Raw genomic sequence first — 15,831 nt, forward strand, 5'->3', positions numbered from 1 at the left:
GAAACACGTTACTAGTTAGAAATGTCAAATAAATTTGAAGCAACCCCATATGCCCCACTTGCCTTATTAGTATTTCAATTAACACATGCTCAAAAACGATCTACAAGATTCTATAAAATAGTATACATGTGTATACAATAGCTGTGTAATAGTATACATGTGATTATATCTTACGAAAATTATACACTGCCCCGAGTCCCTTTCGGGAGAGGGGGCGGTCTATAAGCGCTAATAAATTGAAATTGAAATTGAAAATGAAAAAATAAAACCTTTAAATGCTAAAAAAAAATTTAAAAAAAAATTCTATAAAATTGCACATAGTCATGGACTCTTGGTCGTCTTGGAGCAATGATGATGTTACCTAGTTTGAGTAATGAAATGTCTGCAAACAGCCAAACACAAAGAGCACCAAAGGCCCCTCATTTCAACCTAGAGCTGTAAATATTCTCCTTTATTGTACAAAGTGAATTATGTTCAGAATTTGAAAGGATAAGCTCAGAATTCAAGGAGGGCCATCTTCCAATTGCTTTTACTGTTATGGGAAAGCTAGGCTCTTCCAGATGACACAGAGTTAGTAGTTTTACCCTAACTTGGAGCCAGCTGGCATGGCCAAGAGTCAGGAATGCCAGGAGCAGTTCAATGACATCTGGTGGGCTACAGGTTCCTCATTCTGAGGCTATTAACTAAACATTAACTGTAACTATAGTAACTGTTTTTCTGTCCATGGCCTAAATCCAACATTAAGCAGGTAACCTCTGCCAATACAAAGTCCCTCTTCCCTTCTGCCATGTCTGCAAGATTATATTAAATTTAAATATTTTTCATTGTTATTTGCTCATTGCCATTACTACTAAACTTTTACAGGAATATACTATACATACAAACAAGTTCTTTTAAGTGCACCAATCTATGCTTAATGTTGTCTAAGTAATACAATCATATACAGTCATAATCAAAATAAACTTTTATTTTGTTTATTCCAAAATATGGCAATATAAGAATGCCCATCTAAAATAACACATTTGTGAATATGCGATTTAAACTTCTGCTCAGAATGGAGAGTGATGCTTAATTTACTTAGTGTTTAAACTATTCGGTGGCCTAGAAACAAGGATGTGTTCCTTAGCATGTGTTTGTTTGAGGTCACTGCCGGAAAGAATACTTACAGCTATTTCTGTATCAAAGAGGCTTACTATTTTTCATTAGAAGAGACTTCCATTTATTTCATATTCAAACCTGGTAGATACTACTGTGTGACCTTCTCTATACTCAAATTAATTTCTCAAAGTTATAGTTATTTCATTAAAATTATGCCAAAACAAGTTGTAGAATATAGAAATATATATAAATTAACATAAAAGCTCATTGAACTCCCCCCCATTTTGCTCTTTATATTTTCTATTTCATGATTGAAAGATTATGATGAAACATCATCCTTCCTTCAAAGTAGTAACCTCAAAATCTGCAAGCATGTTCACTTTTCTTCAGATTTTTGCAACATAGGCTTTATTCAGACACATGTGAAAAAGATTTCCTATTTGAGAATTCCCAAGTAAAAAAAACTTACATGAGAAAATTTATTTGGTGAATCCTTCCCATTGTTTTCTTTCTGTAGTGCCCGGTCTTTATAGGAGCTCAAAACCTTGGTTGATGGTGCATGCCACTTTGTTTCTGCCATAATTAATTATTTGTTTTAATATCAAATATACACAAGCATAATGTACAAGGGGGGAAAAATATTATCTTAACATTAAATGGTTTGGTTTAAAACAAGGATGTTCCTTGGAATTTTTGGAATCATATCTTGTCCTTCTGAAACTGACAGATACATGATTTATTATAACAGTTCTGAATAAGAAGAAACAGTTATCATGTACACATTTGCAACATCATCCCAATAAATTATGGAATGGAGCAAAAACCCCAAATCAATATTAACACCTTTATGCTGCTCTTCAGCATCAAGAGAGCGTGGAGGTGATCAGGAAAAAGCAAGCAGAAAATGAAAGTCTATTGTCCTAAACAAGGCTATCAGTTACAGATCGAAAACTCTGCATGACCCCTTGCTAGCAAGAAAGAGTTAAAAAGTTTTTAGTATCTTCTTGCCATCACTAGAATTCTGAATTTTGTCATCCAGAATTTTGCAGCACAGATAAAGTAACCCTAAAATTTAATCCCAGACGTTTTCTGAAAAAAAGACATTGCAAATTGTATAGGAGAAAAAAGCTATCCTCAAAGAAAACGTATTGAGATATATGTATAGTTCATTCCATTCTTTGTGCTAGATAATATAATTAAATGATAGGAATCCACAAGACAAAAAAGGAAAGTTTATTAAAATCTTCACAACTTAATGAGAAAGATTATATGAACATGTAAACTGGAAATAACATGTTTAAAAACATTATGTAGAAATTATAGCTCACCTCACATTTTATAAATTTAGTTGTGCGAAGTCATGTTATCACTTCAATCCTTCCAAGTTTCACCCAATTTTGGAATTGATTTCTGATGAACGTAAACTTACTCAATTTACCCAGGGTTCCAACTAATATAAAAGGGGGCATCTGCATTTTCATATTTTATTCCCCAAAAGTTCAGTAAGTATACTTTCAAGGAAATATATTAAAAAGAATAAAGTGTGTTTTATCTTTTAGGTGTTCTCTGAAATGTCAGATGGAATCCAATTCAATTGGCAATGACTTCCATTAACACAAAACGAGGGAAGGATTACCTCTGTGTTCTTTAATACTAATTTGCCCCCACCCCAAATATATAAGGGGGCATCTGTATTTTCATCTTTTATTCCCCAAAACTTCAGTAAGTTATGCTTTCAAGATTTATATAAAAATACTAATGGGGGAGTTACAAAAGTTTGGAATTTTGTCACCATCAGAATACTGATGATGACACACAGGTTTTTGTTTGTTTGATTATATTGATATCCTGCCTTTTCTTCATAAACTCACAGAAATGAACAAGTCATTTAACGGTAAAGAATTTTGACTACCATTGGGATGCCTGGACCCTTCCAAAGATTCTTCATGTTCTCTGCCTTCTTCACTCTCCAGGAGACCTTGATGGTCATGAAGTAAAGGGGACTGGCATCTTTAAGTAGAAAGAGAAAGTGGTGGGTTTTCTCATTCGCTATGAAAACTACTCATTCCACATGAACCACTCATTGCTCCCATGGCATAGAATTTTAAATATTATTTTATAAGATGACTGAACAAAAAAATCAGATTTATTGGTGATTAATACAGTTTTTGCTGAATTTGAAGGATTGTTCATTTAATAATGATATGGACAGAACTGAATATTTTCTAATCTCTGAGGGCACCTTGGTGCCCTCTGAGCTTGGTTCTTTTCTTGCAGACATTTCATTACTCAAACTAGGCAGCTACAGATGTTCCAGTCCCTGACAGCCACTTAAATCTCAATCCACAATAATTCTGAAGCTGTAGATAAATTCTAAACTGTTTGAAGAGTCCAAACCTGTGTTTTTATAACTCTGTCTATTAGTGCCTAGAGAGAACGTTGAAGATACATCTCCTTGGGCTTAGACTGAGTTAAGAACTGGGTCAGTCAAGCCAAGGAGGCGTGTCCAAACAAATTCAACTTAGTCTCAGGGCTAATAAGGAGAAGTTATAACCCATGCATGGAGTCTCCAAGCAGTGCACAGGAGAACGTTTCATTACCCAAACTAGGTACCCCCATTAATGCTAGTGATGCACTAGCACAGATAATGTTATTGTTTGAGTAATGTTTGAGTAATGAAACGCCTGCAACAAAACAACCAAGCTCAGAAAGCACCAAGGAGTCTTCATTTCAACCCCAAGCTATAAATATTCTGCTTTAGCAATAGCAACAGCACTTAAGACCGCTTCATATACCACTTGACAGTGCTTTACAGCCCCCTTTAAACAGTTTACAGAGTCAGTATATTGCCCCCAACAATCTGGGTCTTCATTTTACCGACCTCGGAAGGATGGAAAGCTGAGTCAACCTTGACGGTCAGGATCGAATTCCTGGCAATGTGAACAGAGTTAGCCTGCAATACTGCATTCTAACCACTGAACCACCAGGGCTCTTCTTTTCCAATCTTTATTAAGCACAGCTGATATCTGCATTTCACTTATGCTGGATTAGTACGGTTCTCCTCCTTTTAGCTAAGTAGCAATGCTTCGTAATGGCTTGCATTCAGAAGTGCTTTGCAGCACACAGGGGCACAAATATAGTATATCTAAAAAGGCAACTGCTTTTAAGGCAGAGGCAAGTGGGAATTAATTCTGAATTTTTAGAGATTGAGAAAAGTGAAAATTAAAGCTGCTAATTTATTTCCGCAAGATTGTTATCTCCTTCAACAAAAACTTTCCTAGAGGCTCTCACAATGGTTGAATGGCTGGAAAACTGATGGAACTAGCGATGGCTATACACACACACATACGCACACACACACACACACACACATAAAATAAAAATCTTTTGAGTTTTGCTGATTGGATAAACTTGTTATTACGGAAATGGCTAGTGCATTTTAAGGATGTAAAAGTAAAAAGTTGAGGCAGTAAGGTTATTATTTTATCCTACTGTGCTAAAAAGCATCAGAACTCAACACTTTTCTTTTTCTTTCCCCTTTACACTTCTTTCTTTCCCTTTTCCCTTCCCCCTTTCCCCCCTATTTTCATTTTCATTTGTATTTCATCTTTTGATAACCTTTATAAAATTATTTTAATTTTATGAAGGCTTGTAGCCGTAAAGGCTACAAGCTACAATAAAGGCTAGAAGCAGTTTGAATGTTTTACCTATATATTGTTCATTATGTATTTTTCACAATCAAGATATAAAAAATAACAAGTACCCATCATATCCTACTTGATGCCTCCACTGACTACTCCCGCTTGGTCCTGGATCACTGGAGGATGATTGGTTGCTTGGAGAACTTCTGAAATAATGAGCAATTTAAGATGTGGTGAGATATGTAGTGATCTGCTAGGCATCCTATTAGTTTAACAAAATTCCTCATGAACAAATTTTATATTTAAGCATATGAAGTAGTGTTAAGCATAGTTTTAACACTTAAACTATGTAATGGGTCTGACTACACAGTGAGACCTTGGTACTCATCGTTAATTGGTTCTAGGATGCACACTGAGTACCAAAAATGGCGAATACCAAACCATTTTTCCCATAAGGAATAATATATTAATCACGAGACAACTGGCAGTGACAAGTCTGAGTCGAGTATCAAACAAATAACAAGTTCTGGGACAAAAATGTTGGGTCAAAATGCATCAAGTAACAAATTTGATCAACTTCAAAGCAGGTGAGTATCTAAGTACCACTATATAAACAACTATAATAATCAGGCACTCAACCTGATTTATGTCCCAGTGAATCATTTATAACTCATTTATTCATTTATGACTTCCAGTGACTGATTTATGTTCCAAAAGACTCATGGTTCCAGTGAAAAGCACTGAAACTTTAAAAGAATACACATTCTGCATGCCCTCTTCACATCAGTGTTTGTTAATAATCAAAACTATTTCACAATTAATGACATCTTATATAATGAATTATAAGGATAATAAAATTTATTAGTAATGTATTGAACTAATACATCAATGTTGTGGTCTTCCAAAAATATATTCCTTCATTAAACAACGCATTGGACTCAATAATACACTTATCTCCCTTTCTATTCTATAATAATATATTTTCAGACTGCATTACAGTAATTCTTAATGAGTACTGAGCAAGGAAAATCTTATTCAGTCATCCATGTACAGTGGAGGCATCATATTAAATACTAATATGCTTTCCATTGAGAAAACGTATAGCAGACCCCTCTGTAAAAAATGGCAACCACAGTTGCTGGCAAAACATCAGGAAATCTCTACTCTAGACATTCTCACTAAATCCTGAAACCCAAAATTGCCCAATTTAGAATCAAATTTATTTACTGTCAAATATTTATTCATTTTTATTTCTCAAGAAGACCTATTCTATTCTATTGGTTAGTTAGGTCAAAAGAAACTTGTTATTTTTTATATTCCAGGCAGAGATATGCATTAAAATTGCATCTTCCCTTTAGTATAAATACTGTATTACCAGCATTGACTATTGTTTGCTTCCAGAAAAAAAAAATACAGCGGACAGAGCCCAGGCTCACTTGATACAGCATTTAGAGAAAATAAGCCTGAAGAGCGTTTATTACCTTGCGCCATCTGGAAGCTTTCTGTCAAAAGAGGTGCTGCGAGGAATAGCAGTTTGTGCCTGATGAAGAAGCTGCTGGCAATGCAGTCTGTCAGTTGTTCCTAAGATTGGAGAGGCACGAGAGAGAGGCTGCCCAGCAGAGGTTGGCACCCTATGCCAAGTAGTATTCCTCCTGAAAGGAGTTTTATACTCACATGGGGTGCCTTCGCTGTCAAGTTTGTACTCCACCATGGGAATCCGACAGAGTTCTGAGCATCCCCTACGGCAGAGGTGAACATCGCAATGAATCACAAAGGTATTTTCTACCAAACCAATGATGTCCCTTTTCATACTATGTAAGTTTAATTTATTACCACTGGCATATTCATACAAGTAGATCGCAAAGTGAAGAGCAGTGAATTCATAATTCCATGAAATATAAGGGGCATGCTTGGTAGATAATTAACTGTCTGCTAAATAAAAAAGTGTAGTCAAGTTTTATAAACTGCGGTATTTCAAAACTGGAAGGTTGAAAGTCAGATGACATAAACCGTGGAACTTATAATAGTATTTTAACTTGTTGAAAACTAAGTTGAAGCAAATATGTGTAGTCATGTACTATTATAATTAGTCAAATATTAAGATTGGATTTGGCATTTTTATCCACAATCGAGTTCTTTTCAAGAATCTGGGATAGGCAGAAGTTATTTGATAGTTATTGTCTCAATGTCTCAGGATGTGTGCTGTTCGAAGTAAAGCTGCTTTTTGAAATTGACCAATTGTGATTTTGTCATTGCCGATAGTGTTCATGTAGTGCTCCAGTAGTTTTCAGATTACCTCCAAGTGCCTATTACTATTTGCTTTATTTTGCCCTAACCATTCTACTTCTATTTGTAGGTTTTTGCATTTTGTGATTTTCTTCAGTTCTTTTTCTTCCATTCTACTGTCTCCCAGTATTGCCATATCTACTATCCAGACTTTCTTGTTTTTCTAATCAACAGTTGTTAAGTCTAAGGTGCTTTGCGATAGATTGTCTGTTTGAATTCTAAGGTCCTAGTGCACTTTAGCTTCTTCTTCTTTTATTACTTTGCCTGTTTTGCCATTCCACCTTCTTGAAGGCAAATGGTATTTCTTGTAGATCTTCCAATGCACCATTGTTGCTACTTTGTCATGATGGCCTTTGAAGTCAGTCTGTGAAATCTTCTTGCACCAGCTAATTAGGTGATCCACTGTTTCATCAGCTTCTTTGCAGAGATAGCATTTACTATCTGTTGCTGTTTTCTCAATTTTGGCTTTATATGTACTGGTTCGTAAGGCTTGGTCATATGTAGCCAGAATTAGCCGGTGTGTCTTCTTCTTCAGTTTTCCTGCTCTTAGCATTGCCAAATGTTGTCGTTGTCTGCTTTGCCTGTTTTTTATGTACCAGTCATGTAATATTTTGCTTTTTCATGTCTTTTTCTATTCTTATTTTCTTGTAGGCAAGTTTAGTCTCTCCAGAGTTCAGTAAGTCTTCATGTATACTAGCTTCAGTGACTTTGTTTCTTCTTCACTATCCTTCAGATATTGCCCTATTTCTTCTTCAATTGTCTTCAACATTCCATGCCTATTTTCCTTGGACCAGTAGTTTGTCAACATCCCTGCATGCATGAAGATCATGATTCATTGTGAAAATAATGAAAAAGTAAATAATCTTTCTATCCAGGTCTTTTAGTTCTACTTCAGTCCACTATTTCAGCTGTGTATCTAATGACTGTAATTGCCCAGGTATTAATTGTCTGGATGGTATTTCCTCCACTGAGTTTGAACTTTAAGATCTTCTTCACTCTCATGATGTTTATTCTATTATTCTATTCTATTCTATTCTATTATGTATTCACTTGTAACTTCTTCTTGACTTCAGAGTGCTTGAAGTTATCAGCTTGAAGGTTACATATGTACTTATAGTGATCATCTTCATCTAGAGTCCTGATGTTCTTTATGTATGAAATCTTGAGACCTTCAGTTTTCAGTATTTTTTCCTTGTTGATGGTGAGGGTACCATACAGTATATGTCTAGTGCAAACTCTATTGCAATATCTTGGCAGTATGTATAATCAGTATTGAGCAACAATTCTACTTCTGATGATGTTTTTCCATACTGCTTCAGTTCTCCACATAAAAGGAGATGGGATAGTTTGGCATGTATTTTTGATGTTTGACAGATATGGCCTGACTGTTAATAGAGGAATCAATACAACGACAAACAGTGATAGTGAGAGTGAATCTCTTTGCAAGATTCAAGGACTCTAGATATTAACATCTTCCTGTCTATCACCATTCACCAGCAACTATATCTTTCACTGTGCCATTATTCTTTGCACAAAGCTTCTGATGTTTCTACTACTCTAGTTTAATTCTAGGCTTTTGATTATCCAATTTTGTGGCATGGAGACAAATACCTTCTTGTAATCAATCCAACTTATGTTCAAATGGAACTTTGTTCTCTTGCAGTTTTCCAATATCTTCTTGACAATTAGGAACTGATCTTTTGCTCTTCTACTATTTGTGCAAAAATGGACCATGGCGGCTTCTTCCTCCTCCTCCTTCTATTATTATTATATACTTTTTTCATTAAACATGAAACTCAGCCAACTGAACATTCAAAAATGCATCACAAATACCATTGATTGGTGCTAATGGTTGATATGGTTTGCTGCCAGCATCCTAGGTATCAACCAAGTACCTTCTTAAAATATAAGATGTTCCGAGTAGTGCAGTTTTTTGCAGTCCCGCTGTGTTATTGCAGGAAGCTGCAATTTGTTGATGTATCTTGTAAAATTCTTGGACATGGTACCAAGTGCCCTAATGACAATGGGTATCACTGTTACATGCTTCATCCATAGTTGTGTAGTTTCGATGGCCAGGTCACAATATTTCATTATTTTTTCTAGTTCTTTTTCTTCGACTCTGGCATCTCCTGGAACAGCGATGTCAATAAACTGTACACTTCGGCCCTCTACAACTGTGATATCTGGTGTGTTGTTGTTGTTATTATTATCCCAAATCAATCCACTGATGGATGAAGGTCTCTTCATTGAAGACTATAAGATATATATATATATATATATATATATATATATATATATATATATATATATATATATATATATATATATATATATATATATATATATATATATATATATATATATATATATATATCATATTGGTCTATATTACGGTTGTAGACATATTTTTTTGAGACACACACTAATTCTTATCTTCTCCATGCTCACATTGAGGTGACCTTATTCCCAGGTAATTCTATGCATGATTAGAGACTCTTTACAGATAATTAAACTATAAACTCACTATGTAATTAAAATAGGAGCAATTCCTCTCTCATCTTTTCATCCACATTCTATTTTTGTTGAATGTTTGATAAGTTACTTTATGCAAACCTCTATGTCCCTAATCAGATCTAAGTACAACTTAGTCTAGTTAGGCTTATTCTCAGACAAGAGAGCATAAGACTACAGGCTTCTTAACCAGAAATAAAGAGCACAAGCAAAATCAAATAGCATTTACAAACTCCCTCCTTTACCTCCTCCCCACCTCTGACTATTAGCTTCTGATATTTAAACAAAACAACACCAAGAAAAATATATTTATCATTTATACTTAACAGTGCATGCATCAGAACTCTTCAAATCTTGAATTCAAAGAAATAAAATCCTTAACTGTAAGGGGGAACTAATTGGCTAAAGTCATTATTCACTGCTCTCAGATTTCAAACAGATCATTCTCCCAGCAACAGAAAGAAGATAAATCCTCTATTGATAAGATGGGCATCCAATGAACATACCCAGAAGGCATTCCCAAGGAAAGGAAAAAAAGAACAGTGTCTGGTGGGAACATTATGAAGCTCTTTACTGATTGCAAGGTAAATTAATTTTGACTGTTCAGGGGCTGAATATTCCTGTGGTGCCCCTCTTGAAAAACCATGACAGTCCCCTGAAAAATCTGACGAAAGAAAACCTACAACTTATTTACTAGCATCAAATTCTAGAATTGAAATAGATTAACACTGGGATTTGCGTCATGATGTCATTTACAAATATTATTGTCAATTTATAGAACACCACTTCCAGCCCAGAAGGTCCTGGATGCCAGATCATTGAGAGCCTTGGTCTGAATCAATCTGCAACCCATCCCCCCCCCCCCTTTTTTTTGACAGAGATGAATGGGCAGATCTGGCATGTATTACTATAGTCTGGTGGTGGAAAGGAATTGTTTTGCCAGAAATCTTCTTGACTAAGTGTTGCAGTAGCTGTAATTCTAAGATTGCAGAAGAGAAGCAGTGAAGTTCTTCAAAGAGACTATTCTGCAGGTGATCAACTTTCCAGAATGATGGCAGTATCATTTAACTACTTTCAATACTGGCTCTTGACAGGATCACAATCTCTTTGAAGGAATAGATCCATAATATGGGAGATTGATTTATAGTTCCTGCCTGGCTAGTAGATAGAGGCTCTAGCCATGAAAACCTTTGCTATCTTCAGTTATTAGTTATCAGATACAAGTGTAATTGGAGCAGGATGCCCTGGTGACATTTATTCTTGCACAAATTATTATCTTTGGAGCTGTCTCTGATGATTATTCAAAAACTGCAACTGATTCAAAATTTAGGAGTAGGCAAGAAGCATTTTAGCTAAGTAACATCTGTTTTGCAGGTGCTGCATTGGTTCTCACCAGACTTCTGAGTACAGCTAAAATTGCTGGTGAATATCTATAAATCTCTTTATGGCTCAGGTCCTTGTTATCTTTGGGACTATCTTTTCTGAGTGTAATTTGCTTATCTTGTACATTCAATTTGAAATGTATGCTTCTGATTTTTACTACTTAGAACATCATGGGATTTGACAATTGAAAAAGGGCTTTCTTAGGGGCAGTCCCAGTTCCATAGAGCAAAATTAGGATGCTCCTTCCTTGCTAATTTTTTTTGGGGAAAAGTGTTGACAACATAAGGTGCTAATACTACGACTGCCAGGTATTTTATCTGACTCCTGTATTTTCAAATATTATGGTTTTAATTTGGTTTTAACCTGCTTTTCATTTGTGTGTGTCTCTGTGTTATTTCCACAATTGAACAAAGGAGGAATGACAAAAATGTTCACAATTGGAATGCTTTTCCTGTGCAAGAAATGTTTGTGGTATTATACTTCAGAAAAGAGGGCAAGGGAAACAAGGTAGGGGTCAATTCAATTACACGTGTATGGAGAGGCAGGTTTTGAACCCACATACATAGGATTAAAATTGGGGTCAATGACAGGAGATTCCAAGCAGACAAAAGCAAGTAACTTCAAACAGTACATGACTATTATCTGAAATCTTTTTCCACAAGTTATGGTAATAACTATTAACTTAGATGGTTTCTAAATGGCCCAGGACAAATAATTAGTTAGGGTCTATATGGCTACATCCAATCTTTAGATTCTTATCCAGTGTCACTCCATTATCATGCGCTGGAGAACGCAGGATGAAGACTGCCACTGCAACTCCCTCAGGTAGCAGAGGTAGGTTGTCAGAGATGATAATGGAACTCTAATCTGAGAAACAACAATAAAGCATGTGAGATTCCCAAAGACATCTATGTGTACAACAGTGGTGGGTTGCAGGCGGTACACCCTGGTACGGGTGTACTGGTGCCTGCCGGGAGCACCGGGTACCATTCCATTCCTGTGCTCCGGAGGGCTCATCCGTCCGCCCTCCTTGGCGCTTCCACACACGGAGCGTACGGTACGTACGCAACACTCCGACAAGCTGCTGGAGCATCACAGAGATAAGGACGCATGCGCGTGTGTGCATATGGGGGGCACTGGGCCTCGTTGCACCATACCGGTTGCACCAGGATCCGGAACCCACCACTGGTGTACAACTAAGAGAAAATATGTGTTGAATAATACGGACCTTTGTATGGTTCAGGTGGATGAGACTTATATTTTTAAATAATTTTACATACTGAGTCAAATTCTTTTGGAAACCATTCATGGACTTTTCGCTAAAAATGGGGAAAATGCACTTGTAATTTTTGGGGTTGACAATAAGAAAGGATAGATTAGGGGGAAAAGGGAGTTCTGATGTAACCTTGGAGACAAAAGATAAATTTTGAATGCATTTATATCTGCTGTAAAGCAGATTGTAAGCCATTACTTTTTCTATTTCTCTTTTTCATTTCTTTATTCTTTTTATTTATAGTTCATTTAGTGACTGTTCAAAGTTAAAATGGCCCTGAAAAAAGTGACTTATGACCACTTTTCATGGTTACAACCTTTGTAGCATCCCCAGGATCACATGATCAGAATTCAGATGCTTGGAAACTGGTTCATACTTATGACCACTCCTGTGTCTCAAAGTCATATGATCATCTTTTGCAACCTTTTTGACAAGCCAAGTCAATATGGAAGCCAAATTCACTTAACAACCAAGTTACTAACTTTATCAACTGCAGTGATTCATTTAACAACTGTGGCAAGGAAGGTCGTAAAATGGGGAAAAACTCACTTAACAAGTATCTCAGTTAATAACAGAAATTTTGGGCTCGATTGTGGTCATAAGTCAAAGACTACCTGTATCCAATATAATCAACTCATCAAGGAAAGCCTGCATATAAAGGGCAAATTCATACGGAAGCCCAAGGATACACCCGCCAATGTCTTACCTTCTAGGTGAACCATCCTCATGAGGCTGAATAATCACCACCTTGACCGTCACAGAGGTGCGCAATAGGTCAATCATTTGTTCATGAGTGAGTGTTGCTACAGCTACTTTGCAGATCTCTACGAGGCGACTGCCCTGACGTAGGCCTGCTTTCCACGCAAAACCAAACGGTTCCACATCTGCCACAATCCCTTCAAAGTTGACATGGAATCCAAGCTGTCCCAAGCCGTTTCTTCTCAAGGTCATTTCTGCTGTTTCACATCCTCTGGTTACTATCTAAAGAACCATCAGATTTGATAAGAACAAGAACATTTTTTCACATTACTTAGCGTGTAACAATCAGAATTTTTCATGATAAAATGTGATATATATTTTTTCAGAACAGCCATAAATATCTCAGATTTATTGTAGAGCTACTATTCCTAAAAGTGTAATTCTAGCACAGTTATTCAGGAAGCAGGAAGTTTTGTGTTTAAAAGACCTAATGTTTAGGAAAATGTGCTATGTATTTCAACATGGGATCTTCAATCCCAGGCACATTTACTCAAAAACAGACAGCCTTGAGCTAATGATACTTATTCCAGGTAATATGTAAAGTGAACAAAGGTTGTCACAGAAATCCTTGCAGATGCAGTTTTTTAACAGTATTTTTAATTCATTGTACTCTGGTGAATTTCAGTTTTTTAACAAATTTGAAGAAAATCATAATCAGTGAAAAAAAGTTTATTTAGGTCTCCATAATTTCTCTTCCAAGAGTCAGCTGTTTTTGAAAATAGAATAATATTTTAAAAGCAACAAATACTTAATCTACGTATAAGCAAAAGTAACCAATGGTTTTGATATTCATTTTATTTTTTTCTGATGATTTTTATTAGGTCTATAAACTATTAGGAGGTACATTGTGAAGAATCAATATGAAGGTCCCTAATAGTATTATACATAATACTTATTATTTTATACAGCTCATATATTCCACTATAATCCATTATTTTCCTCCAATTATGGAATTCAGGATTTAAACCCAAAGGTAAAAATAGATTTGGTTTCTCTGATCTCCAACATTTCCTAAAATTTACAAATCTTTATTCAAATATTATTATGATTAGGATTTTGCCTAGTTTGGTTTCACAGTAAGGTTGGTATTTCAATCATCTATTTTTCAAACTTCCTAAAACTAATAATTGGAGGACTTTATAAATTTCTAAACTAAACAGATAACAAGCAAAAAGGGAGGATTAAGAAAAAGTAAAGCCAGAAAGCAGGGAACCCAGAGCCAGAGGAAGAAATCTCCGTGATGATGAATTATATCTGACAATTCCTTTAGGTTATACGTATTTGAAACATAGAAGAATTGGAGCAGTAGCATTCTAAGTCATTAGTCACGTTTCTTGAAACATCTACATACATTATCTACTTATCTTTCATTCCATCTTAGATTTTTGTCATAAAGCATTAAAATGATTTCTATAATTAGAATGATCAACCATTAGCAAATTACATATTCATTTTAAGAAAGCCATCCCATTTTCCTTTAAATGGTTTTTAAAACACATAATAGTTGTCAAGGATGGAAAACTCTGTATTATGGAATTAAAGTTTTCAAAAAAATATGACAGATAGGATATATGAACCTTGCTCCCTAGATGCTTCCACTGGAAAAAAGGACATGAAGTGTTTCTGGAATGCCATTATCCCCTGCTATTATTTTGCCTATCCCCATAGTTCCATCAAGATAATTGAATTGTAGTAATCATTGCCTTGTTTAGCGTTGATAAAGCAATATTTGGATAACAATATTTGATGTAAGCATACGGTAGGACTGTTGCAATGCATCAAACCTAATCACCGAAATGTTTGGAACTCCTTTATATATACAGAGTGTATATAACTTTCATCAGCCAATGAAAAGTTTTCTCAAAAGGAGTTGTCTGCATAGATAATGTGTTTTTAAGGAGCAAATGAAATTGTTTGGTTAGGAACTGACTAAAAACCTAGAACTGGGCAAGAAGGAAAATAAAGGAAGAAATAATAAGAACTGAGCTAGAAAGAAGGAATCTTTCTGGCACAATCCAGGTCAGGCCAGTCGTGAAATTCCATTTTTTTTACTACCGGTTCTGTGGGCATGGCTTGGTAGGCGTGGCAGGGGAAGGATACCGCAAAATCCCCATTCCCACCCCACTCCCGGGGGAAGGATATTGAGAAAACTCCATTCCCACCCCACTCTGGGGCCAGCCAGAGGTGGCATTTGTGGGTTTTCCGAACTATTCAAAATTTCTGCTACCGGTTCTCCAGAACCTGTCAAAACTTGCTGAATTTCACCCCTGGGTCAGAGGGAAACATGTTTTGCAGAGAGGGAAAATGCCAATTGGAAGGAAACATCTGTAGCGTCCTGTATAATCCTTGAAAGGAAGAAATTCATCCAAAATTCAACTTTGATTTGAGTTGTTTGATGATTAGGAAACACAAAGAAAATGAACTAAAAGAATTTGGTTTGAAAAAGAATTTATAGAAAACACCATTGAACTAGGAGGGAAAATTTGCCTTTACCAGATGCCTTCTCTTTCTATTTCGGTAACTAAGTAATCATTTGCAAACCTTGTTGAACTTGTTTTGCTACTTTTATGTTATTGTTTTTTAAAACTGTAAAGTTATCCTTCTGAAATCTGTAAATTCTGTCTCTGTTTATTGCATCCGTAATTCCACACCCAGCCAAACACTATCCAGTCCGAAAGGATGGTGTCAGGGAGTATTGGAATTTTGAAGAAGAGTGTTTTTTAAAAAAATAAATAAATAAATCTGAGACTAAAATACTAAAAATACTAAAATACAATTATCTAATTGTACAAAGTGGGGTCTTTAACAAAGTAATAGGAAGTTTTCCTGTCTTATGCTTTCTTTCAATAAGTATTGTTATAAAGGGTAGCTTTGTTACTG

General features: G+C 35.7%; 1 protein-coding gene across 4 annotated transcripts in view; it reads right to left on the reverse strand.

Annotated features, from left to right (window-relative positions):
- The window catches only part of SIPA1L2 (signal induced proliferation associated 1 like 2), a 148,143-nt gene that overhangs the window by 23,012 nt on the left and 109,300 nt on the right, over positions 1-15,831 (reverse strand). For all 4 annotated transcript variants that reach the window (XR_014174252.1, XM_081940127.1, XM_081940129.1 and 1 more), the window contains 5 exons: positions 12,899-13,173; positions 6,221-6,478; positions 4,862-4,945; positions 3,011-3,108; positions 1,568-1,671 (listed from right to left, as the gene is read on the reverse strand). Coding sequence is in view for 3 of the 4 variants with exons in the window: in XM_081940127.1 (XP_081796253.1) it covers positions 1,568-1,671; positions 3,011-3,108; positions 4,862-4,945; positions 6,221-6,478; positions 12,899-13,173 (819 nt within the window). In the remaining variant the exon portion in view is untranslated. The remainder of the gene's footprint in view (positions 1-1,567; positions 1,672-3,010; positions 3,109-4,861; positions 4,946-6,220; positions 6,479-12,898; positions 13,174-15,831) is intronic.

This window comes from Natrix helvetica, assembly GCF_964273705.1.
Source record: "Natrix helvetica genome assembly, chromosome: 2".
Classification (NCBI taxonomy): domain Eukaryota; kingdom Metazoa; phylum Chordata; class Lepidosauria; order Squamata; family Natricidae; genus Natrix; species Natrix helvetica.